The 27,513-nt window shown below is 41.0% G+C and overlaps 1 protein-coding gene across 3 annotated transcripts in view; it reads right to left on the minus strand.

Moving 5' to 3' along the window:
• The window catches only part of cstf2 (cleavage stimulation factor, 3' pre-RNA, subunit 2), a 65,623-nt gene that overhangs the window by 36,026 nt on the left and 2,084 nt on the right, over nt 1-27,513 (minus strand). For 2 of the 3 annotated variants that reach the window (XM_080187682.1, XM_080187679.1), the window contains exons 3-9: nt 23,147-23,316; nt 21,170-21,306; nt 19,415-19,534; nt 19,028-19,144; nt 14,330-14,486; nt 11,425-11,487; nt 7,486-7,542 (exon numbers count right to left, since the gene is read on the minus strand). In XM_080187682.1, the coding sequence (XP_080043808.1) occupies nt 7,486-7,542; nt 11,425-11,487; nt 14,330-14,486; nt 19,028-19,144; nt 19,415-19,534; nt 21,170-21,306; nt 23,147-23,316 (821 nt within the window). The remainder of the gene's footprint in view (nt 1-7,485; nt 7,543-11,424; nt 11,488-14,329; nt 14,487-19,027; nt 19,145-19,414; nt 19,535-21,169; nt 21,307-23,146; nt 23,317-27,513) is intronic. The other variant, XM_080187680.1, reaches the window with a different exon arrangement.

The following is a 27,513-nucleotide window of genomic DNA, read 5'->3' on the forward strand; positions in this document are numbered from 1 at the left end:
CGATCCACATCTGCATCTGCGTAGATGACCACTTTACCAAGGCCCCAAGAATGGCCGCGATTCGATTTGAACCTGAAACGGGCGCAACAGCAACTTAAATACATTGAATTAATGAACTGTCCACCCAACTTTATCAGCATTTCCCTCTTTACCACCACGCTCACCATTCCGGAATTGGGCTGAAGTGGTTGGGAGGAGAGGGAAGGAGGGGGATCCAGATCATTCTCTGGTGAGGTTGGGTGAGGGACAAGGAGGCAGGTCAAATGTACCTCTGGGGGAGGGGGGGATGAGGCCAGATCATTGTCTGGTGTGTGGGGGGAGAAGACAGAGGCAGGTAAGAAGCATCTCTGGTGGTGAGGCCCGATCGCTCACTGGTGGGGGGAGGGAGGCTAGATGGATCTCGGGTTTGGCGGGGGGGGGGGCACAGGGGTCCGCTGCCACTCTTCGGACGATCGAAGGGAGGGGGGAAAGAAGGCAGGGGGTCACGATCCATCTGGGTTGCGGGGGCGGGGGTGGATGGATAAAGGGGACAGTTATGTTGCAGGGGTGGGAACGATGTCTGTGGGGGCTATTGCTCCTGCTTTTGCTTCCGGGTCACTTTATCTGCTTTTTGCACCCCGGGAGCGATGTGACATGAGCGCACTTTTTCACATTTTTTTCCTAACTGCGCATGCGCAGTTCAGAGCTACGATCATTTCAGGCACACTAAGCCCCACCCACAGTGTGATTCAGACCTGCCATTTTTTTTCAAGCTAAGTGTGTATGGGGCGCCTGAAAACAAATTTCCAAGTCGGATCTGAATTGCGCCCAGATTCAGCAATCAGAATGAAAATGGTAAAATTAGGCCCTAGGTGTATACTGAAGGGGAATACTGTTCATATAATTTATAAGAACTTCAGTAGGCATTCTCATAAGGTCTCACATGAGACTGATAAGGTAAGCGCCTATGGGATCCGGGTAGCTGGTGAATCGGATCTTGGCTTAGGGGTAATGGCTGAAATTTGTTTCTATGACTGGAAGCCTGTGTCCAGTAGTGTACTGCAGGGATTGGTGCGGGGTTCCTGAAGTGTGAAGTGAAGCACATTGAGGGGAATAATAGACATGGGAATACACAATGAATAGTAGGACATTAGGAAGCAGAGGACTAGAGGGACCTTTTAGTGCATGTCCATAGGTCCCTGAAGGCAACGGGACAGGTAGATAAGAACATAAGAAATAGGAGCAGGAGTAGGCCATCTAGCCCCTCGAGCCTGCCCTGTCATTCAATAAGATCATGGCTGATCTGTCGTGGCTCAGTTCCACATTCCCGCCCTCTCCCCATAACCCTTAATCCCCTTGCCTATCAAAAACCTATCAACCCGCGTCTTAAAAATATTGAGCGAGGCAGCCTCCACCACTTCAACGGGCACAGAATTCCAGAGATTCACCACCCTTTGAGTGAAGAAGTTCCTCCTCAACTCCATTCTAAACCGCCCCCCCTTTATCCTGACGCTGTGCCCTCTAGTCCTACTGTCCTTTCTGAGTGGGAAGAGCCTCTCCACCTCTTATCCTATCCATCCCATTCAACATCTTATACATCTCAATGAGATCTCCCCTCATTCTTCTAAACTCTAACGAGTACAAGCCTAGTTTATTCAGCCTCTCCTCATAGTTCAACCCCCTCAACTCCAGAATCAGCCTAGTAAACCTCCTCTGCACTCCCTCCAAGGCCAAAATATCCTTGCATAAGTGCGGCAACCAAAACTGCACACAGTACTCCAGCTGCGGCCTCACCAATGCCCTATACAGCTGCAGCAAGACCTCCCTACTTTTATATTCAATCCCCCTCGCTATGAAGGCCAGCATCCCATTCGCCTTCCTGACCTCCTGCTGCACTTGCAGGCTGGGTTTTTGCGACTCATGCACAAGGACCCCGAGGTCCCTCTGCACCGTCGCATGCTGCAGTTTTTCACCACGTAAGTAATAGTCCTTCCTATCATTATTCCTACCAAAGTGGACAACCTCACATTTGCCAACATTAAATTCCATTTGCCAGTTCCTGGCCCATTCGCCCAGCCTATCTAGATCCTTCTGCAGACTCTCCACACCCTCCGCGCAATTTGCCCTTCCACCAATCTTGGTGTCATCAGCAAATTTCAACACCATACACTCGGTTCCCTCCTCCAGATCATCTATATAAATGGTGAATAGCTGAGGCCCCAGCACCGACCCCTGGGGCACTCCACTAGTCACCAACCGCCAATCCGAATAGCACCCATTGACCCCCACTCTCTGCCTCCTATTTGACAGCCAATCCTCTATCCACGCTAACACCCTACCCCCAACTCCATGCCCCCTCACCTTCTGCAATAACCTCTTGTGAGGCACCTTGTCAAACGTCTTCTGAAAATCAAGAAAGACCACATCCACCGGCTCTCCTCTATCCACCGCCCTAGACACATCCTCATAGAACTCCAATAAGTTTGTCAGACACGACTTCCCCTTAACGAAACCGTGCTGCGTCTGCTCTACCAAACAATTCTCCTCAGGATGCCTCGCTATTTTCTCCTTGATCACGGATTCTAACATTTTTCCTACAACAGACGTTAAACTAACCGGCCTATAATTCCCCGCCTTTTGCCTGCCACCCTTCTTAAACAACGGCGTAACATTAGCCGTTTTCCAATCTTCCGGCACTTCCCCGGAATCCAGCGACGCTTGGAAAATAATCACCAAGGCATCCACTATCACCTCTGCCATTTCCTTCAGAACCCTTGGATGCATTCCATCCGGTCCTGGGGACTTGTCCACAATCAGTCCCTCCATAAGATGGCTATAAAGACGTAGGGACTACCTGCCTTTATTAACTGAGGCACAGGGGCAATCTGACCAAAAAAATTAAGTGCTGAAATGGGGGGAAATCACATTCATGTTTTGGACAAGGTCTCAGATGCAATCATACAGCACTTCATGCAAAAAAAGGCAATATGTGATTCATGCTTGTAGAGGGAGCAGGCGGAGTCTATTCTTGCCAGGAATCGGGCTGCTGACTGGGTGATGCACTATTGCTCATGCACCTTGATCTCTGTGTTCAGTGTACAAGTGTACCCAGAACACAGATCTCTCACCTCCCCCCACCCCCAATATTGATCAGAGCCCAGATTTACCCCACATGGTCAATCACTGCCCCAATACTCCCACATCCATTGATCCACGATGCAGAGCTACCCTCTATCCAGACATTGCTCAGTCCCTCCCATCAGATCCTGGATCTTGCCACTGCCCAGTGCACACTGTCAGGGTACCAGGCTGGCAGTCAGGCTGGCACTGCCCCCATGCCCCAGACCATCCGGTTGGGGTGGGGTGGCCCTCAATAGCCTCCAGTCCTACCAGCAAGGCCATCACGACAGGTCCCCATACATGATCCTCACCGTGAGGACCACCGATCCCGTCAAGGACTCACTGATTATTTTGAAAAAATTAATTTAAATATTAAAATCAACCTCACACCCTTTGTGGCCATGAGGATGATCATGCCCACAATCCAGAGCTGGTAAGATCGTGCAACAAACAAAACCGGGCGTGAACCTGGTTTTTCACCGCTCTTGCAAGCTTACTGGCTTACCACCAATTGACCAGTGTGACAAGCCAGTAAGATTGCCCTCATAAAATATAAGAGAAGGGAGGTTATGACGGAGGTGTAGAAAATGCTCATTAGGCCATAGCTAGAGTAACTGTTGCAGTTCTAGCCGACACACAGTAGGAACAATGTGACTGCAGTAGAAAGGGTGTAGAGCAAATTCACCAGGATGTTACCTTCAAGGGGGGGAGGTGATGGCCTAATGGTATTATCACTAGACTATTAATCCAGAAATCCAGCTAATGTTCTGAGGACCTGGGTTCAAATCCGACTGCAGCAAATGGTGGAATTTGAATTTTTTTTTAAAATCTGGAATTAAGAATCTTTTAATGACCATGAAACCCTTATCAATTGTCAGAAAAACGCAACTGGTTCAATCATGTCCTTTACAGAAGGAAATCTGCCGTCCTTGTCTGGTCTGGCCTACATGTGACTCCAGAACCACAGCAATGTGGTTGACTCTCAACTGTCCTCCGGCAACTAAGAATGGGCAGTACATGCTGACCAGCCAGTGATGCCCATGGCCCACAAATGAATAAAACAAAACCTGGGCTGAAGCGTTTCAGCTATGAAGAGAGGCTGGATAGGCTAAGGTTCTTTTCCTTCAAACAGAGAAGGCTGATCTAAAGAAACTCCTGAAATAACAGCCTTGTGGGAGTAATATCATCATGCAGATCACACTGGCATAAGTTGGCCATTGTCTTCTTGGACAATTAGAATGTGCAATAATCTCTTTGCCAGTGGCACCCATATTCCATGAATGAATAAATAAAAAAGTCTCTTAGGGCACACCCAAACCACCTCTATCAACTTTCTCTTCTTCTTTAAGAAAGTCCTTAGAATTCACAAATTTTTTCAAAATGTTGGTCCACTATATCCTACAGGCCTTCGCTAATATCGTTGACTTTTTATTTATTACATTTTTGTGAGGTGCTTTGGACCATTTCTGTATCTTAAAAATACGAGATAAAACCAACTTATTGCTGTCGTCAGCACACTTGGTATCAATAATTCTATTTCAACAAATCCAGAAAAGTAAACACCGGTAATAAAGAGATAGAGCAGAAAACTAGTGCACTACATTCTATCATTTAGAAACCCAATGATATGGGAATTAGGTATCTTATCTGCTGTTCAAGTTTTCATTTGACCTCAGATTTTTTAAATCAATTCCATTCTACTTCATGCTATAACAAGTTAGTGCAAATGCAGTCTGAATTTACAGTTCATGCCACCCCCAAGCTGAAGTGAGGCACAATTCCTGATGACAGAAGTTCACAGAATCTAGAACCCTACAGTGCTGAAAGAGGCCCTTCAGCCCATCAAGTCTGTATCCCTACATATTATGCCTACTAATCCCTGGACAGTAAGGGGCAATTTCTCAGCATGGCCAATCAACCTAACCTGCACATCTTTGGACTGTGGGAGAAAACTGGAGTACCCAGAGAAAACCCAGGCAGACGCAAGGAGAATGTGCAAACTCCACACAGACAGTGACTCGAGACAGGAATCGAACCCAGGACCCTGGAGCTGTGAAGCAGCAGTGCTAACCACTATGCTACCATGCCGCCCCTATTTTTTAAAATATTCAGGTGGCCTAGTGCCTTTTTCATAGCATCATCATAGAACCCTACAGTGCAGAAACAGGCCCTTCGGCCCATCAAGTCTGCACTGACCACAGTCCCACCCAGGCCCTAACCCCCATATCCCTACATATTTTACCTGCTAATCCCTCTAATCTAAGCACCTTAGTACACTAAGGGGCAATTTAACATGGCCAATCAACCTAACCTGCACATCTTTGGACTGTGGGAGGAAACTGGAGCACCCAGAGGAAACCCACGCAGCCACGAGGAGAATGTGCAAACTCCGCACAGACAGTGACCTGAGCTGGGAATCGAACCCAGGTCCCTGGCGCTGTGAAGCAGCAGTACTAACCACTATGCTACCGTGCGGCCCACTCAGTTTTGCTTCAGTCAGTTCACCATCAACTTTGATTTGCACCAAACACAGTTGGTATTGGAATAATACTGCAACAGCATAAGAAACAGTTTAATTGGCAATGAAAAACTATTCAGGCACACTAAGCAACATTCAGCTGGAGGTTAGAAAGTTATTCTCAGGAACAGAATCGGGAGAAAAATTAAAGACCAAACGTGCCAACCCATGAAATTTTCAGCAGTAGCCGGGAACCCTCCAAAACACTATGTGTAGTCAAGAATACAGAAAAGTAAGGAGACAGAAAAATACATACATATTTAAACTATCAAGTAATTTTTAAAACTTATTTTCAATTCTAAAAGTGTGCAACTTAATTTAAAAATAAGAATAGCCTCTTAAGATGGTGTTGAGGAAACTTTTTTCCTCTCAGAGGGTTGTGAGCCTGTGGACTTCTCTTCCCCAGAGTGCAGTGGAAGCATTTTTAAAGCAGCATTAGATGGACTCTTGACTAACATGCGAGTCAAAAGTTATTAGGGGCAGGCAACAAAGTGGAACTGAGACCCCAATCAGATCAGCCATAATCATATCCAATGTGCAGCAGGTTCAAGGGACTGAAAGGCCAACTTCTGCTCTTAAGTTGTATGCTTATTCAAACTGAGTCCCTTAGTTCTAGTCCATCCCACAAGCTGAAATATCCTGTCAGTATCCACCCTGTTAAGTCCACTCAGGACCTTATCTGTTTCTCATTCTTCTAAATTCCAACAGATACAGGCTCAATCTGACCTCATGAGATGTCATGTACCCAGGGAGTTGAATAAACCTTTTCTGGATTTCTTGTAGTTTAATTATGTGCTTTCTTAAATAAGGAGACCAAAATTGCAGACAGTGCTCTCGACATGGTCTCACTAGTGCCTTGCATAACTACAGCAAAACCTCCCTACTTTTATATTCCATTCCCTTTGCAATAAACAACAACATTCCATTTGCCTTTCTGAACACTTGTTCATCCCTAATCACTTGCTTCATCTACATTTTAACTTTGTGATTCAAGTACCAGAACAAAGCAACCCCTCTGTACGGCAGAGTTCTGCAATTTCTCCATTTCAATAATTTGCTGCTTTTCTATTCTCCCTACCACATTTGCCCACATTTTACTCCAACTGCCAAATGTTTGTCCACTCACTTAACCCATTATATCCTTTGCAGACTCCTTATGTCCTCTTTGTAATTTGCTATCCTATCTATGTATCATCAGCAAATTTAGCAATCATACATTCGGTCCCTTCATATAGGCCATTGAATGTGGTTTGCGAATAGTTGAGCACTGCTCTGTACCACTCCACTTATAACATCTTGCCAACCTGAAAATGACACATTTGCACAAACCCCCTGTTAGCTAATGATCAGCAAAACTCTGACAACATGACATTTCACAGCATTATGTGGCTACTAAATAGGCTAAAGTTAATGGTATGAAGTCATTACGTTGGCCTTCTATCTGCAATTTGGTTAAATGTCCTAATATAGACTTAAAGGTTATTATGAAGGTTAGCTCACTGCTATCTACTATGAAATGCCTGATATAGTAAGCATTAACTAAGATCCTCGCACATTTCTCATGCTTTTTGATCGATGGAGCTTTGTCCTGAGAAACTGTAGTATTATATATTGTAACCAATGTACTACATTTCGGGCAAATTTATTACATTTTAGTGCACCACAGTAAAACTCCAACTATTTAACCTCTGACCTCAAATCTGCAACAGGAAATACATTCCATATTTTACAAGCTTAACCCTTATATCTTATCCAACAAAAAAAATCTCTCAATGTGAAAACAACCCAGTAAAGGTCAAGGGTTATACCTGTCTGTTACAATTTAGATATAAGATCAGAGGTTAAAAATTCAATCAGTCTGGTAGTACCTTGTCCTCTCTCGATCTGTGCAGTCCCTGCGGAGGCCACAGGTGAGTGCATATTTCCTGTGAGAACACGAGATAAAGAATAGTGCAGTGGATAACCCGTCCTTCATAACATTCAGGTTTGTGCATTAAAAGTAACAGAAGCACATGCAATACCCCTTTCTTAGAACACGCTCCCTGAAAGGGATCTGGTGATGGCAGTGTAAGCACTGACACTTCAATGGGCAGTGTCGCTTAATGTGCCAGGAATATAAATGGTATAGCCAAAAACATTCGAAGAAGGAGTTGCTGTATCAAGGAAAAAGGTTTGTCGGGGAAGGGAGAAAAAGAGAGGGAAGAGATCAGTAGATCAATGCTATGGAAACCCATCACTAATAGCAAGGATTAAGGACTCCATGATGATCATCAATATATAAAAATCAATATGAAGACTGAAAAGATTAGGTGAGCAAATAAAAGTTAACTAAGTAAACCTGCAGGCAAAGGGAATTTAAAAAGAAAAGCAAGGAAACAAAAAGGACACATAGCAAAATATCACATAATACAAGAGCTAACATCAAGCATAAAAATTTGACTAGAATTTCTGTTGTTCCAGCAAGTTACAAGTCTGGCTATTTCAATTTTGAAAACCAAATTTATTGGCAAATACGTGTGCTGAAAAGCAGGCACCATTGAAAATTGTCAAAAATTATACACGGCAGTTCATTATAAACATCTCTAGTAAACCTCAAGAAGATAGAAATTATACGCAATATTTTTCTATCTTGAGAGTTATACTGTTGTTCTTTGAATACTGTCCATTGACTAAGAAATTTGGTAGGAAATACTTCAAAGTACTTTACAAAATAAAAATTGAATAATTAACTTATTACATGTTAGTATTTACTGTTGAGAAAAGCATGAATGTTAGGGAACTTGGGGAAATAAATAGTGGTGTCTTGAGGAGTGCACAAAAAACAGAGTGGTGCTGGAAGTCTTAATGCGCATCAAGGTAGATAAATCCCCGGGACTTTTTGGAGTATATCTCAGGACATTTTGGGAAGGAAACTGCGGGTGCCCTAGCAGACATATTTGAATCATCGATAGTCCCAGGTAAGGTGCCTGAAGATTGGTGGGTGGTAAATGTCATGCCGTTGTTTAAAAAGGCCTGCAGGGAAAAACCTGGGAACTACAGGCTGATGAGTTGTTAGAAGGTATTCTGAAAGACAGGATTTACAGGCATTTAGAGAGGCAAGGACTGATTAGGGACAGTCAGCAGGGCTTTGCAAATGGAAAATCGTGCCTCACAAATTTGATTGCGTTTTTGAAGGGGTAGCCAAGAAGGCAGATGAGGGCAAAGTAGTTGATGTTGTCCACGTGGATTTTAGCAAGGCGTTTGAAAAGGTACTGCATGGTAGGTTGTTGCAAAAGGTTAAATTTCATGGGATTCAGGGTGAGGTAGCCAAATGGATACAAAACTGGCTGGATGATAGAAGACAGAGGTGGTTGTGGAGCGTTGTTTTCAAACTGGAGGTCTTATAATCAACAGTGTGCCTCATTTGTCATTTATATTAATGAGTTGGCTGAGAATTTAGGAGGCATAGTTAGTAAGTTTCAGATGACACCAAAATTGGTGGCATAGTGGACAGTGAAGATGATTATTGAGGATTGCAGCGGGATCTTGATCGCAGCGGGGTCAGTGGGCTGACGAACAGTCGATGGAGTTTAATTTAGATAAATGCAAGGTGATGCATTTTGGTAGATTGAACCAGGGCAGGACTTACTCAGTTAATGGTAAGGTGTTGGGGAGTGTTATAGAACACCGAGATCTAGGGGTACAGGTTCATAGCTCATTGAGAGTGGAGTCACAGAACAGAGTAGTGAAGAATACATTCAGCATACTTTGTTTCATTGGTCAGAACACTGACTACAGGAGTTGGAACGTCTTGTTGAAGTTGGTATGGTCACACCTGGACTACTGTGTACAGTTCTGGTCACCCTAGTATAGAAAGGATATTAAACTAGAAAGAGTGCAGAAAACATTTACTGGGATGCTACTCGAGAGACTGGGATTTTTTTCTCAGGAACGTAGGAGGCTGAGGGGTGATCTTACAGAGGTGTATAATGAGGGGCATAGATCAGCTAGATAGTCAATATCTTTGCCCAAAGATGACAAGTCTAAAACTAGAGGGCATAGATTTAAGGTGAGAGGAGAGAGATACAAAAGGGTCCAGAAGGGCAATTTCTTCACACAGAGGGTGGTGAGTGTCTGGAACAAACTGCCAGAGGTAGTAGTAGAGGCAGGTACAATTTTGTCTTTTAAAATGCGTTTAGACAGTTACATGATTAAGATGGGTATGAAGGTCCTATTCCCATGCTGTAAACTTCTATGACTCTATGTCAAACTTGAAGCTGGGGTGGGGGAAAATGTGGATCCCTGGACTAGAAAGAATGCGTGGAATTGAATTTCTCAAGATACCAAAGGCCTAATATGCTAGCAAACAATTGTTTGCAGATGCCCAAATATAAATACTGGTATTTTTCTAAGATAAAAATTAATCATTATCCATGTACTATCCAATTTAAGGTCTTCATGTAATCACCCAGAATCCAAAGAAAACTTGCAAACTATTCATCGGATATAATTACACTGCACAGGTTTTATCATTGTCACCACTTTGGTGTAATTATTTATCAGCATTTGCTCACCAGGATCTACTAATACTTTAGTATAGTCTTCTAAATTAATACAATCAATTGACCATTAAAATAAAAAAGTAAAAAGCAATAGTGTCTGTGATAATTGTGTCTTGAACTTAAAATCATAAATAAGGGAAAGGTTACAATGATTCATAGAACGCACAAAAGAAGCTAAAAGGTCATTCCACACATCATCACTAGAGCTGTCTACAACTCTTAATCATTGTATTATATCATGGATACCACATATTCTACTTAACCTTGTACCCAAAAAGACAGAAATCCTTTTTGCTGCAATATATCTACATTGGACTATAATTCAAAACACATACGGTTTTTAGAACACAGTTGAGCAAATTAAAATTTTGCATTTGGGAAGATGGTTGCAGTACTTAAAAGTGCCCCGAGTCCTGAGCTCTGAGTCAGAATCCAGTTCTGGTAAAGAAAGAAAAACATCTTTCTCACTCAGAGACCTGGTTAAATGGAACATAGATAGTGTCAGCCCATCACAGTGGGGCAAACTGACTCAAGAGCAGCTTCTACCCTGTTGCTGTCAGACTTTTGAATGGACCTACCTTGCATTATTTTGATCTTCTCTACACCCTAGTTATGACTGTGACATTACATTCTGAACTCTCTCATTTCTTTCTCTATGAACAGTGTGCTTTGTATAGTGCACAAGAAACAATACTTTTCACTGCATGCTAATATATGTGCCAATAATAAATCAAATCACATCTAATGTTAGAGATTTATTTCTGTTTTAGGAATGACTCTAGTTGTTTTTCAGTAAAGCAGCTCCTAGATCTAACCAACTCTACATACTGGTAAAAGTCAATAGGAGGCTGGTTAACTTCTGCATGTACGTGCAACTCAAAATTGATGGCCTTCAAACCACTGTCTGACTCAGTGTGAAAGGGAGAGGCAGTAAAGATGAGCATTATTGTGCTTCCATGAATCAGGAACCAAGAACATGTTGGACATACCACATAGTCCACTTAATTATAAACATTTTTTTGAGGTAATGTGGGAAAGGGTGTCTAGTGAACTGCAGGGTAAGTGATTTGAAAGTGAACTGATTTTATCCAGAACTAAAGTTCAGTTGCTGCTTATTCCTACAATTTGAACACAAGCCCTCTTAATAATAAAGTAAATTTAAAATTAAATAGCCATGATTGGTCGCTGAAACAAATAAAGGGCACACTGTCACTTCAAAGCACAAGCAACAAATTGAAAAGATCCAGAGCTCAACAAAACAAATACCTTGCCCTCTTTCCATTGGCACTGGTCCTGAGGGAGGAAGACCCATCTGAGGCTGCATGTTTCCTATGGGAAATAAATTTGTGAGTCTGAAGTTAGAATTATTTATTACAATTTAGATGCAGACTCAAGTCCCTTCCACATTTTCCCCTTAAATGTGAGCCAGCACATTGTGCAACGTAGTAACCATCCCATCTTTTTCTTGCACATGACAATACTGTATAAGAAATGTATCTTCATGTTTCTCTGCAGGATGTTTCGAGCAGTCCCTGGATATTTGGGTGGAGTCATTTTGTCTGCACCAGTGTCCTCTATCCAAAACACTGCTGCCTTAATGGGAAGCAAGTCCTCTTCCGCTATCACCCCCATGCTCACAGACATACATTACTTCCCAGTGATGCAATGTCTTAATTTTAAAGCCCTGATCGCAGTTTTCAAATCACTCCAAACCTGTCCCCGCTTCCCAATGTCTGCTTCTTCTAATTTCAGCCCCTTGTGCATTCTCAGCTATAGTTGATCCATCGTTGGTGGCTGTGCTTTCAGTTGTCTGGGCCTCAAGCCCTGCACCTTTCCACCATCAAGACACTACTTAAAATCTCTTTGGCAAAGCTTTTGACCCAAAATCTCCTCACATGGCTCAGTGTCACACTTTGTTTAATGACAACCCTGTGAAGCATCTTGGGATATTTCATTTTGTTAAAAATGTTATGTACATAACAGATTGTTCTGATTGTTGAGAAATAAATGCAAAATCTGCTGAAATTGTGTTGTACATATTTTTAAAAGTATGCAGCATTAATCAACGTACCTATTAGCATTATAAAACATTAAAGACTAGAGCTTCACTACATGTTAAAGGGGGATGAAAAGTCTAGAGGGAGCATCTAAATTTCAACAAAATTAGTTTCCTGGAGTTAAGATGGTTACAAATCATCTACCAGGCTGTAATCAACCTTTCCACAATAAAAATGCAGTGGGTCTTCTCCCCCTCAATCTGGCAATAACAAGACACAATATGACAGACAGAACAGGGCAGCATAACAAAGTAAAATGTTGTGATTTTTTTTCCTGATAACAAGAAACTTAATGTAGGTTTTGATTCAGGCACATAGAGAGATGAGGCATACAGGCCCCCAGAAAGATGTACTTAGAGTCCACTGGGGAAGAGCAGGTGGGAGGAAGTATGTGGCCTTAGCTCCCCATCTGTGTTATTAGCAAAGGAGTTATAAGGGGCTATGAACAATGTCTTGAGGGAGAGGGCATTAACCCCACCCTAGGTATAGGATAGTTTCAAAGATGCGTTCATAGAGTTCATGATAACATGATTCTACACACTAAGGGGATTAGTACTGCATACCATTGACAAATGAACTAAGTGCTTTGAATAAAAAAATCTTCCCATAGATTTTGCACCTTTTCAAGGTTGCTAATACACAAATCAGTGAGAAACAGCTGAAAATAAACCTATTTTCCCAAAGAGATTTTCACAACCACTAGCCATCTCAAAACATTTTACGATCAATGAAGTATTTTTGAAGTGTAGTCACTGTCGTACTGTAGAAAGCGTGCCAACTAATTTGCTATCAGAAACTCCCACAAAGTGCAAAATAATAATGGCCTGATAATCTGTTTTCATGTGATGTTAATTAGGAAATAACCTTTGACCAAAATAGCAGGGATAATGCTCTTTTTCTTCTTTGAAATAATGCCACAGGGTCGGTCTTTTACATGCCTGAGTAAGCAGATAGGGCCACAGTTTAAATGTATTATCAGAAACATGCAATGCTCCTTCAATAGTACATTGGAGTGTGAATCTTGACTTTTCTGCTCAAGGCCTGGAGTGGGACTTGAGCCTAGAACCGTGTGATTCAGAGATGAATGTGCTGCCAACTAAGCCATAGCTGACACTTCATTTATTAATTTATTCAATGAACTTGTAAGTAAATTAATGTAACAAAGCAAACTGTTATAATACTGGGTTTCTATTCGTTAGTTGTATTAATAAGTTCTCCATTGTTTGGGTACCATCTAGTGACGTGACGAAGTATTACAACTATACACTGAATCCAGCTTCAGAATAAAGTGTTCAAAATATAAAAGCAGTGAATTTGCATTATTGGTTCACTATGAGTAAGAAAAAGCTGAAAGCTACATTACATTGAGTACCAGCATATTTTCATGGATCAATGGAGGAAAGATGGTAAAATAGAGTTGCATTACGGATCAGCCATGGTCTAACTGAATGGTGGAGCAGATGTGAAGATTTAATAGCCTAATTTCCAGGCTAGTCTTTTTAGAAAGTGGGCTGTATCTACACTGGGGATTCTAAGGAAACCAACCTATGTCTTAAGTCAGGCAAGATTCACTGATATGTGGCATATAAGCCTCCAAAAAACCAAGGTTTCAGCTGCGAAAGGGATGATAGGGGGAACAGGAGGATTGGGGAGAGGGCGAGTGATCAGGGTAGCCAGGGAATGAGTGTAGAGCCCAAAGGCTGAGCAAGTGTGTTTATAAAAGTGTTAACAATGTAGAATTAGCCTCATTGGTAAGAGGATATTCAGGGTAATTAGGAGTTTTCTTTGCCTGGGGTTGGGTACGCTGGAGTATTCTGAAAGAAATTTGCCTTGACTTGCTGCTCCAGATAACTCCACTTTCCCCACAGTAGGAGGTAGATCGGCATCCAAAACTTCCCTACAATTGTCTGGAACTTGCCAGATTCACGTAAATACAGGTGTGATCCTAACATAAATGCCAAGACTTTGGCACGTGCTTTGTGGGCTCAAGGGTTTTCACTGCTGAGAGATGATACCGACAAACCTCATGGAAATGTGTGTACTTTGAAAATCTAGCTTGAAGTATAAAGCATTTCAATGGTGCTCTGTAAAGTACATTTTACAATTTTTCATACCTCCAGGTCCAACTGGCCCCGGTCCGGGTCCGGGTCCAGGTCCAGGTCCAGGTACTGGTCCTCCTGGTCCTTGTACTGGTCCAGGCCCAGGAACAGACACTGCAGGCTGCATAGGTTGCTGCATCATAGAAGGTGCCCCATTCACATGCATCCCACTCTAATTGAGAGCACAAGAAAAAAAAACACATTTCTGTTAACTTATACTTCTCTACAGTTATAGAAAAAGCCACTCAAAAAAGTAACACATTACTGTACCATTTACAAAACATTTTTTTCAGTACTGTTCTTAACGAGTGCAATCAGCTTCTTTCTTGCACCTTTCCCTTAATTAGAAGTCATCATTCATCTTTGCCTTTGTACTTGTAAGTTTTTTTTTAAGTAGAAACAATTTTTCAGTAATGAATTACTAAACAGGAAAATATACAAACCCTCTAAAAATGTAACTTTGCAACCTTTGGCGAACTTGTCTGTGCCTCTCTACTGGGAGGCAACTGGCTCTACCGTAAAACTACATCCCTGATGGCACCATTCAGATCTTAATCTGATGTATGAGCAGAATGTTGTAAATCTGTTTCCAAATGTCAAATTTCACTCCACCACTGGTAAAGCCATTTGATATCATAAGCATAGTCACAATGGAATCCATCTAATAAATATTCTTTGGGCCCATAAACTCTAATTATAAACATCTACTAGTAGCTCAACTTTATCTTGGAAAACCAAAGAATGGAGTTAGAGAATTTCAAATGACCTTACAATTCGCCTCAATTTACCTTGGTTACTGAAAAACAACCCAACTACTATTACAGAAACCTCTAAGATTTGATTTAGCTGCCACTCCCACTTTAGTTAAATAGCTAGTCTATCCCCACCTTCAAGATTCATTAAAAATGTCTTGTGAGATTTAACTGTACCTTTTCAAATAATAAATGCCATCAGGCCCAGAAGATGGATATTACTTTAAAATGACAGGAATGTCATACACACAGTTTATATTCTACAGGCAATGTGAACATCTGGTTTAAGACTCTAAAACTACAAATTTTAACTGGTTCAGTTGGATGCTAAATGCAATTGCTGAAGAAATGTTATAAATAGCAGCAATTTCAAATCAAAAGAAATACTGTTTCTCTTATTTTTTTAAAGGACTAAACTATTAATTTTTCAGCAGATTTATTTCTGTATTATTATTAGACAAATACACATGAACCAAACAGGGATACGTATGACATTTTTCAACACAGATGTTCTCTCTTTCAACATAAGATTTAATCACACCAAAATACCACTGGCGATTCAGTAAGAAACAAAAAGTGAATATCAGAATGCCTGTAACAAACATTTCTATAAAAGGTCAGAATGCTGAAGGACCAGTGTTCAAAATACACAAGGGTGGCAGGTGAAATTCACCTTCAAAACACCTTGCAAATTCAATTGTGGAGCAACCAGAGAAAAGTTATTCCCCGATATGGAAATAGCAGATTCTGCTTCCCCAATCACAGGCCTTTTCCACACTTACTGCTTTTAAGTTCATATGTGGATGGAATGATGAAGAGGAAGCAGCTAATGTGGGTTTATGCTGGCAGTGGCTGCGGATTTCCAATTACAAAACGGAACAAAAAATTGGAAACAGAGCTGGAAAACTTTACTGAGGTAGTGAATCAGTTTTGAGCAAGTATGATTGAGTATATTTTTCTGCTAAGTGCAAGCGCAATGTACATTTCTGTATTTAATTCTATATTATCGCAGTTGGATGCCAATTTGAAGAATTTCCCAAATCCTCGCAGTCAGCATAGGATGTCTGAGAGTTCTGCTACATGTATTTTGAGATGGTTGTGCGAGCAAGATGATGGTGCAGAGACAATGTCACTGGACCAGTAATTCAGAAGCCCAGGCTAACGCTCCAGAGACACGGGATCAAGTTCCATCATAGCAGTGGATTGAATTTAAAATTCTATTAATTAATTTGGAACATAAAACTAGTGTCAGGAAGTGACCATGGAACTATCAGTTGTCTTTCAAAAAAAAAACTCATCTAGTTCACTAATACTCTTTAGGGAAGGAAATCTGGCCTACATATGACTCCACAATTAACTCTTAAACTTACCTATGAAATGCCCTAACAACCCATTCAGTTCAAAGGCAATAATGGGCAAAAATTTCTGGGCTTTCCAGAAATGCCCATACCCATGAAACGATAATAAAGAAATAATTGTGTGGCCACTGTTGTAATAAAGAGAATGTAATGAGGTAAATGATGAATTAATTTAGGGGTACCTACAAGTAGAAAGCATAATCTGAAAATAGAACCAGACCTTTCAGAAGTGAAATTAGGAAACACTTCTACACACAAATGGTGGTAGAAGTTTGGAACTCTCTTGCGTGAACAGCAGTTGATGATAGAGCAATGTCAATGCTAGATCAATTATCAAACTTAAATCTGAGATGCAGTAAAGCGGGTAGATAGGTTAAAATCTTCCAGTTTTGTGCATGCAATGAAAATACATTGGGTGTGACCACACAGTCTGTGGAAAGTGTGTTTGGGGTGATGGCTTTTTGTGTGTAGAAATGTGTATGTTATTTTGAAAAAAAAAATTCTAATGCTAACTTATGCTTTTGTCTTCTAATGCCAATTTTAATACTGTAACAAGAACAAAGTACTAAGAACATAAGAACATAAGAAATAGGAGCAGGAGTAGGCCATCTAGCCCTTCGAGCCTGCCCCGCCATTCAATAAGATCATGGCTGATCTGTTGTGGCTCAGTTCCACTTTCCCGCCCTCTCCCCATAACCCTTAATCCCCTCTCTTATCAAAAACCCATCAACCCGCTTCTTAAAAATATTTAGCGAGGCAGCCTCCACCACTTCAACGGGCAGAGAATTCCAGAGATTCACCACCCTTTGAGTGAAGAAGTTCCTCCTCAACTCCGTTCTAAACCGCCCCCCCCTTTATCTTGAGGCTGTGCCCCCTAGTCCTACTGTCTTTTTTGAGCGGGAAGAGTCTCTCCACCTCTATCCTATCCTCCCATTCATCATCTTATACGTCTCAATGAGATCTCCCCTCATTCTTCTAAACTCTAGCGAGTACAAGCCTAGTTTATTCAGCCTCTCCTCATAGCTCAACCCCCTCAACTCCGGTATCAGCCTAGTAAACCTCCTCTGCACTCCCTCCAGGGCCAAAATATCCTTGCACAGGTGCGGCGCCCAAAACTGCACACAGTACTCCAGCTGCGGCCTCACCAATGCCCTATACAGCCAATCCCCCTCGGTATGAAGGCCAGCATCCCATTCGCCTTCCTGACCACCTGCTGCACCTGCAAGCTGGGTTTTTGCGACTCATGCACAAGGACCCCGAGGTCCCTCTGCACTGTCGCCTGCTGCAGTTTTTCGCCACGTAAGTAATAGTCCTTCCTACCATTCTTCCTACCAAAGTGGACCACCTCACACTTGCCAACATTAAATTCCATTTGCCATTTCCTGGCCCATTCGCCCAGCCTATCTAGATCCTTCTGCAGACTCTCCACACCCGCCGCACAATTTGCCTTTCCCCCAATCTTGGTGTCATCAGCAAATTTCGACACCCTGCACTCGGTTCCCTCCTCCAGATCATCTATATAAATGGTAAATAGCTGGAAAAGTTCAACTGAGTTCAGTTCTGAAGAAGTGTCATATTGGACTCAAAATGTTGACTCCCAACAAACACTGCCAGACTTGCCGAGATCTCCAGATCTCCAGCATTCACAGTATTTTGCTTTTATTTACATGCTGTGGTGGCTAGGAAAGTAATGCTTTCCTTGTCTGTTAAGGTTTTAAGTATAATGCAGGGTGATAATTAATGGAGATGTTGATTAATTCTTCTAATTCTGCTTCTGGGAGTCCAAGTACCTCATAGGTTAATACAAATACAGACGGCAGTGTTACTACATGCAGAAAATAGAATGAAAAAGAAGCCCTGAAAACCAAATTGTAGCCCTCTAAAATCAAAAAGTAGCCCCTCAAGAAAAGCCCTCAGAAAAATAAATATTTTGGCCCGTGGGACAGACTTTCATTAATTTTAAGTCCAGCTTCTGTTAATTTTAGCCCTCTTGGTGGCTTTACATGCAAGCGCATCAAAGATTCAAAATGCACTGCGTGAAAAAGGTCCCTAGTTCAATTCCAGATCTGTGATAATTTAACTGTAGCAATAATAAGGATACTAACTGCAATGGGCCCCAGCCTCACGAGTGAGGGAGAGGAAAAGCAGAAATAAAAACCTTTGAAAGATTTTGGCTCTCAACTGCTATGCAGCAAATGCTGCTGTAAACTAGGGAAGAGATCAGGGCAAGAACAAGTTTGAAAATAGTTGTGGTTGACTATCTGCAAAGAATGGTCTTTCGGATAGGGTGATATCCTGGCACCCAAAAGTGACGTTATAAATTTGGAGATGATTTCATTTGCAATTTTTCAGAACACCCAAAGGAGCTATTAGTACAAACAAAAATCTGCATTATCACAGGATTGCTGGTTTACAGAGAGTGAATAAGTCAAATGCTATTTCTGTCAAATTGACCTTTGTGACCTTTATGAGCATTTGGGGTATTGAATTCCACAATTTAACACCAACACATTACAATCAGAGTAGCAACAGATCAAACATTCAAGAATTAAATGATTTGTAAAAATAATGATTTGCTTGAGTGTCAAACTGACAAAACCTACCATAGGCTGTGGCTGGGAGACTGGAGGAGCAGCTTGCACTGGTGGGGCATTCGGGCCTGCTGCAGGTTGGCCAGATGAAATCAGTGGCGTCACATTGGCTGGTCGATGCAACATTTTCTGAAAAGAACCAAGTATTTCAGTGCTATATATCATCATCAACTTTTCATTTACTTGTAACAGATTCCCAACATAGTCAGAAATAAATCAACAGAAACTATCGGAGCAAATCGAAGAAATCTTGCATTTAGAAGTGCTCCTATTGCACTATAAAACTGTAATGCTAACTGATTAGCATCAAATCTTCACAGGCATGCATCTTGCCATGATTTTAACATCAACATTTGAAAGTGTGTGATGGTTGGAGTGTTTTCAAAAGCTTACACTCACCATGGCAATTTCAGGATCCACAATTCTCATCACCACTTGTGCCTGCAAGAGTGCATATGCCAGTTGTGGGTTCTGTAAAAGCATGTTACGAGCTTCCTGAGGACTGTTCTGAATGCAGAGCTGAAAGAAAGAGTGTTATGCTCAATGTTTGCACATATGAAACACATAACTATAACAAATCATATGGATAGTGTGGGGCTGCACACATGAAAATATCAATACACGACACCAGAAAGTGATGGGACACAGGTTTATTTCACTTGCACACCATTAATTTCATTTCAGTCACACAGCTATGAAAAGGCAGGTTCCTTCAGGGAGATATGGAATAAACAGAAGTTATTGCCCCGAAACAGGAAAACCTAGCAGTTCAAAAGAAATTGTCCACATGTACATGACAGGCTTCTCACTCTCATTATAAGTGTCATGTGGTTGTAAGAGTTCCATAGTTTAAGATCTTCTGGATCTCTTCTAGCACAGCTCAAAATGGAGGAGATATGGTTAATGATTGGCAATCAATCATTATTCTCAAGAGTGATCTTTTATCTTTGATCATGATGGCTTTTCTTGATATCCTGTGATATAATTGGAACAAGAGATTCCCATTCAAAACTAAAGATTGCAGATAACAATGTTCCACTCCGCTAACTCTACCACAGTTGCAGCATGACTGACAGTTTTGACTTCCACTTCCACAGCAGAAATATTTACACACTTCTAAAATCCATAAACCATAGATCACACTTCATGATTAGCCATTAGCATGATAAACGCTGTCCAGACCTTAACTTGCAACAAATCCCATTCTCCTATCATCCCTGGGTTCATGGCTGGGTGACCTACATTGTGTTTCAGGCAAGCAATATCTTGGTTTTACTATCCACAGCTTCAACCCTCCCAAACCCTGTAATCTTCTCCAGATCTGAACCCTCCAACTTACCTGCACTCAGCTAGTTCTTACCTCTTGAACATTCCCGATTTTATTCACTCCACTATTTGTGGCTGCACCATCAGATGCCTATAACCAAGGTTCTGGGATGCACCCCACACATCTCCATTTCTCTACCTTGCTTTCCTCTTTTACAACATTCTGTACAACCTCTTTGATCAAGCTTTTGCTCACCTGATCTAATTTTATTTTGTGATTGTTTCAATTTTGTTTTGTAATGATTCTCTTAAGCATTTTGTACTATTTTATTATGTTAAAGACACTATATAAATCTAAATTATTAAAACTTACATATCCTTGGTGGCAGAGAGGAGTACTGTTGACCGTATAGACTGACAGCTATTTACCAACATCTTCCGAAATGACACAACAGAAATCAGCAACACACTCCAGAGGGCACGATGACATACCCTTAACCCAACCTATGACTAATGATTTGAATACTGGAGGAAAACATCAACCCAAAAAACAGCAATTTTTCCTTGTGAATAGTGATTATTTAAAGTAGCTATTTTTCTTCCCAATACCACTGCAGTCTTTCAAAACCACACATTTCTCCTGCTGAGAAAATGGATCCAAAACTTGTTGCGTAGTGTAAAAAATATATCTATATCTAGTCAGAGAGGTTTGTGGAACTATCCTGACTAAGCGGCTGATCCTGCTTCTTCACACTCTCCCTACTGAAGTGGGGGAAGGAACGGAACAGGGAGGAAATTAGTTTAAGTTAGCTTAACTATACATTGCCACTAAAATGGGCTGATGTTTTTAAATTTTGTTCAATCCAATAAAGAAATGGAAAAAAAAACCTTCATTTGCTTCATGAGTTCGAACATTTGTTCAGGTGGAAGGCTGGCAACAGCACGACTTATGGACTCGGGAGCATCTTCTGGTGAGACAGGATCCCCATAAGGAGACTCCATGACAGGGCCTGCTGTGCCCAGATCTGCAAAAGAATTTTGAATAATGTTATATGACATTATGAAAGGGATGCAAGTGGATCAGCTCTGGTTGATATACTGCTCACAGATATAATGTATAAGATAATTAAAATTACCAGCTAACATAACAATGCTTATAATTTTATAGCTTGTACAATAAAATATACTTTTTAAATAATTAAAGCTATAATTGAAGATCCCAGCCACGTGCCCTGCTACATTTTTGTCAAGGTGATTGTGCCCAACTTTCACAATGGCAATGGGAAAATAGGATGTCTACAAGAATAATTTAGGATATAGAGATGTCAGCTCCAAATTTAACTGTAGAGTGTCATGATTTTAGAAGCATTTATGATTCAGACAAACTGTGATTAATTGTTCGTTAGTATTTCATGATGGTTTACATTTATTCAATATTTGATCATGCTCAAGTGACAATACTGTTTTCAAAATACATTTGCAACTGTGAGATTCACATGTAGTGCTCAATTCTGGCAGATTTAAAACTGAATCCACATGCAACAAGAATAACTGTATAAGTCCACACCGTCAACACTATAAACTGCTGGTAAACTGTAGGAAGCAATTGCCCAAATTTCCCATTCATACTGCTGGAGGAAAAGACTTTCAAGAACAGCATAGACAGGTAAAATTACACTCAACATTTTATTTTGAACATTTACCAAAGAATACACACAATTGTTTCACCCAAGTTATTTTAACTTCTAAAACCCTGGCCAAACATTTTTCACCCTTATGCACTGGTCTACCTGGACTACACTGTCTAACTTTTCAAACAGACCAGGAAATATGTAGGAAATCTGCTTAGCTTTTTGCAACTAATTGTGAAAGTTGGGCACAATCACCTTGACAAAAATATAGCAGGGCACATGGCTGGGTTCATGGGAGGATAGACTGGCTCATGGAAACAAAGATAAAAGTCCTGAGAGAAAGTCAGACTGTAAAATCCATAACATATCATCCAAAAAATGTACATTGCCAGAGATCATTTTTAACTATCATTCCTGTTATCTTCAATGCTGACAGCAAGTAATGTTCTGTTCTTCCAGATAATTCTTTTGCACCACATACCTCAGCTTCATTTTCAGGCATCACAACCAGCCAAAAATAAGCATGGGAAACCTCAACCACAAGAATCCCAATACCCTAAGTTGTGTTAGATGTATTAATTACATTGAGCATTAGTGGCAGCAAAGCACCCTAAACTTTGCAGAAAGATTGCTCTATAACCAGAAGTAAATCTGTCAAATTTCCCAGCTTAGTGGAAATCTAAGGGGTCAGGAGAATAATCTAGCATATTCTCTTATGTAAAATAGTAAAAAAAATTGATAAAAGCATTGCATGACTTCCTTGACTTCACAAATGCTACCTGATAGACATAGCTAAAAATTGCACTGCTCTCTTGCTGTATACTGAAATACCAGTTGAAATGCTCAATAAATAAGATTTGGCACATTTAGATTTGCCATAGTAGAACATTTAGACTTTATTTGAAGCATTTGTAACTAATAATTAACCCCTGCATTTGGATAATCCATGTGAAAACTTAACCACAATGGATATAACAGCAGAAAGTGAACTGTGCACAAGGTTCTTTACAAACATAATTGAATTGACTTGTATTCAATTTGTCAGTTTCTTTTACAATCCAAGTATTCACATGTGGGTTTTCAAGACCTAGTTTACATGTGCCACAATGTGTGGTGGAAGACATCAAAACATGTTTTTCATAAAAATGCAAAATCCAAATGTTTATCACTAAAGGATGTGACTTTGCAATAGACAAGAAGCAGAATAACTGGTGTGTCATGAATTCATACTCACTTTTGAGCTCTTCTTTATTTTTCTCACTAGCAGCATTGTCCACACGCAGTGCTCTTCCATTAAATTCCCTCCCATTAAGATTGCGCATGGCACTGAGCGCAGTCTCCTGATCCTGATATTCACAGAAGCCATATCCTTTGGGTTTACCCGTTTCTCTGTCATACACAAGCCTACAATAAAAGATAACAAAACTAACAAATGGCATATCATGACCAGAAAATAAATTGGAGACAGGGAGATGAACCCCTAATATGGGCTTTGAAGAATATCACGAGGCATCTCCATTAATACAGTACAAGTTAGGAAAGGGAGAGAGAAATATTTTTCAAGTACAGTTACTTACGAACACAGTATAACACATGCTCAGAGCAAAGACTCATCTCCATCCTATCCCTGTAACTCTGCTTATTTACCATGGCTAATCCATCTAACTTATACATCATTTGCACACTAAGTGGCAATGAAATGAGATTAATGATCACTCAATATTTCAGACAATATCAATAAAAAAATGTAAACGTAAACAAGTTAATGGAAAAATTCCCTGCCTTTTTTTTAAGAAATCCTATGGGATCATTCATATCCACAACAGGTGGACAGGGATTTTCTTTAACTTTCACCGTAACATGCAGCACTCCCTCACAACTTCCAAAAAACAATCAGTCTAGGTCATGTGCTTTATTCCACAACTTTTTCTAAGATGATGGTGTTCTCATCAAGTCATGCTGTAAGCTAACAAACCTTTCTTTCAATTATTATATATTTTGTACTGCATTTCATATTCTCTAAGCAGCATATTACTGACTATTTTCTGGGAACCATCAAATGCACGTTTCAAGCCAAGTAAATAGCGTGCTGGTTATTCTTTTGATGGTTATGCTGCAATAAGAAATTTCACCATTAATTCTTTCACTGTACCTCGTTTTTGATAAGAGAGGGGATTAAGGGTTATGGGGGAGAGGGCGGGAATGTGGAACTGAGCCACGACAGATCAGCCATGATCTTATTGAATGGCGGGGCAGGCTCGAAGGGCTAGATGGCCTACTCCTGTTCCTATTTCTTATGTTCTTATGAGTCATGTTATATACCCCACTTCAGAAAGTTTAACAATGAGAGGTATATTAATTAAATTATCATTTTTACATTTTTAGTGCAGCAATGGTCCATCAGCTGCAATCTCTTACTGAAAATTTTTCATTTGTCAAACTACTCAGGATAACTTGTAAGACTTTACATCTAATTCAGATATATTGCAATCAATTATAATTTCAATAATGCTACATTTTTCTGTGTTTCTGGATAGAAGTTATAAATACATAGAATCCCTACAAAGAGAAAGGGACATTTGGCCCATCGAGTCTGCACTGACTCTCCGAAAGAGCACCCTAAAACCGTCCTCTCCCTGTAACCCTGCACGTTTATCATGGCCAGTCCTCCTAACCTGCACATCTTTGGACCATGGGAGGAAACCCATGCAGACATGAGGACGTCCAAACTCCACCAAGGCTGGAACTGGACTTGGGTCCCTCGCGCTAAGAGGCAGCAGTGCTAACCACTTTGTCACCCTGTAAAGCTAATGTGTCTCTTTTAAAGATCAGAATTGCAAGGCTCAAAATTCCAACAGATCTTCAGTAAGAGCAATTGGCCTACGTAACAGTGGCTACATTTTAAATATAAATTATTAACAGTGAAGCACTTGTGATATCCTGAGCATATGAAAGTGTTGTATAAATTAAAGAACTAAACAGTGGTTTAACTCTGAGCCATGCTGTTGCGGTGGGAGATTTTAATAACTTCCCTTATATTGACTGGAACTCACTTAGTGATAGGGGCAGAGTTTGTAAGGAACGTCCAGGAAGGCTTCTTGAAACAGTGTGTAGTTGATCCAACTAAGGAAGGGGTCATACCGGACTTAGTATTGGGGAATGAGTCTGGCCAGGTGGTCGATGTTTCAGTAGGGGAGCAGTTCAAGAACAGTGATCACAATTCAGTAAGCTTTAAGGTACTGATGGATAATTATAAGTGTAGCCCTCAAGTTAAAGTGCTAAATTGGGAAAAGGCTAATTACAACAATATTAGACAGGAACTGAAGCATGTAGATTGGGGACAGAAGTTTGAGGACAAATCAAAATCTCACATGTGGGAGACTTTCAAGTGTAAGTTGATAGGGATTCAGGACTGGTACATTCTATAAGGATAAAGGGAAAATATGGCAAGTTTTGGGAACCTTGGATAACGAGAGATGTTGTGAGCCTAGTCAAAGAGAAAAAGGAAGCATTTGTCAAAGTTTGGACAGCTGGGAATACATGAAGCAAGTGTGGAATACGAGGAAAGTAGAAAGAAACTTAAGCAAAGAGTACGGAGGGCTAAAAAGGCTCACAAAAAATCACTGGCCAGCAGGATTAAGAAAAATCCCAAGGCTTTTTATACATATATAAAGAGCAAGAGGGTAGCCAGGGAGAGGGGTGACCCACTCAAGGACAGGGGAGGGAATCTATGAGTGGAACCAGAGGAAATGGGCAAGGTATTAAATGAGTACTTTGCATCAGTATTCATCAAAGAGAAGGACCTGGTGGATGATGAGTCTGGGAAAGGGTGTGCAAATAGTTTCAGTCACGTTGAGATCAAAAAGGTGATATTGAGATTTTTGAGAAACATTAAGGTAGACAAGTCCCCAGGATCTGATGGGATATACCCCAGAATACTGAGAGAGATGAGGGATGAAATTGCTGGGGACCTTGAGAGAGAAATTTGTTTTCCCTCACTGACTACAGGGGAAGTACAGTAAGAAGTCTCACAACATCAGGTTTAAGTCCAACCAGTTTATTTGATACTAATCCCGCAAGTTTTCCCGAAACGGTGTTCCTTCAGAATCATAGAAGGAACACTGTTTCTGAAAGCTTGTGGGATTACTATCAAATAAACTGGTTGGACTTAAACCTGGCGCTGTGAGACTTCTTACTGTGCTTACCCCAGTCCAATGCCGGCATCTCTACATCATGACTACAGGGGAGTTCCCAGAGGATTGGAGAATAACCAATGTTGTTTCTTTGTTTAAGAAGTGTAGCGAGAATAATCCAAGTAATTACAGACCAGTGAGCCTTATGTTAGTGATAGGGAAATTATTGGAGAGAATTCTTCGAGACAGGATTTACTCCCACTAGGAAATAATTGGACATATTAGTGACAGGCAACATGGTTTTGTGAAGGGCAGGTCATGTCTCGCTAACTTGATCGAGTTTTTCAAGGAAGTGACGAAGATCATTGATTAGGGTAGGGCAGTGGATGCTGTCTACATGAATTTCAGTAAGGCCTTTGACAAGGTTCCTCAGGGCAAACTGGTGCAGAAAGTGAAGTCGCACGGGATCAGAGGTGAGATGGCAAGATGGATTTAGAAATGGCTCAGTCGTAGAATGATGTGGGTATGCCGGCGTTGGACTGGCGTAAACACAGTAAAAAGTCTGACAACACCAGGTTTTAGTCCAACCTATTTATTTGATAATATACTCACTAGCTTTCGGGGTTACCCCCTTCGTCAGGTGAATGGAGAGTTCTGGCCTCAGACAGAGCATATAAAGCACAAACAGTAATCTCTAAACTGTCTGTGCTTTATATGCTCTGTCTGAGGCCAGAACTCTCCATTCACCTGACGAAGGGGGTAACCCCGAAAGCTAGTGAGTATATTATCAAATAAATAGGTTGGACTAAAACCTGGTGTTGTCAGACTTTTTACTGTGTTTCAGTCGTAGAAGACAGAGGGTAGCAGTGGAAGGATGCGTTTCTGAATGGAGGGCTATGACAAGTGGCATTCCTCAGTACTGGGACCTTTGCTGTTTGTGATATATATAAATGACTTAGAGGAAAATGTAGCTGGTTTGATTAGTAAGTGGATTAGTAAGTAGTTGGTGGATTTGCGGACAGCAATGAGGACCATCAGAGGATACAGCAGGATAGAGATCGGTTGGCGTCTTGGGCAGAGAAATGGCAGATGGAGTTTAATCCGGACAAATGTGAGGTAATGCATTTTGTAAAGTCAAATACAGATAGAAACTATATAGTATATGGCAGAACCCTTAAGAGTATTGATAGGCAGAGGGATCTGGGTGTACAGGTACACAGGTCACTGAAAATAGCAACGCAGTTGCAGAAGGTAGTCAAGAAGGCATACGGCATGTTTGCCTTCGTTGGCCAGGACATTAATTTTAAAAATTGGCAAGTCATGTTGCAGATTTATAGAACTTTAGTTAGGCCACACTTGGAATATAGTGTTCAATTCTGGTCACCACACTACCAGAAGGCTGTGGCGGCTTTGGAGAGGGTACAGAAAAGATTTATCAGAATGTTGCCAAGCACGGAGGGCATTAGCT

The sequence above is a fragment of the Carcharhinus amblyrhynchos genome, chromosome 4 (genome assembly GCF_965287045.1).
Source record: "Carcharhinus amblyrhynchos chromosome 4, sCarAmb.v2.hapA, whole genome shotgun sequence".
NCBI classification, from domain to species: domain Eukaryota; kingdom Metazoa; phylum Chordata; class Chondrichthyes; order Carcharhiniformes; family Carcharhinidae; genus Carcharhinus; species Carcharhinus amblyrhynchos.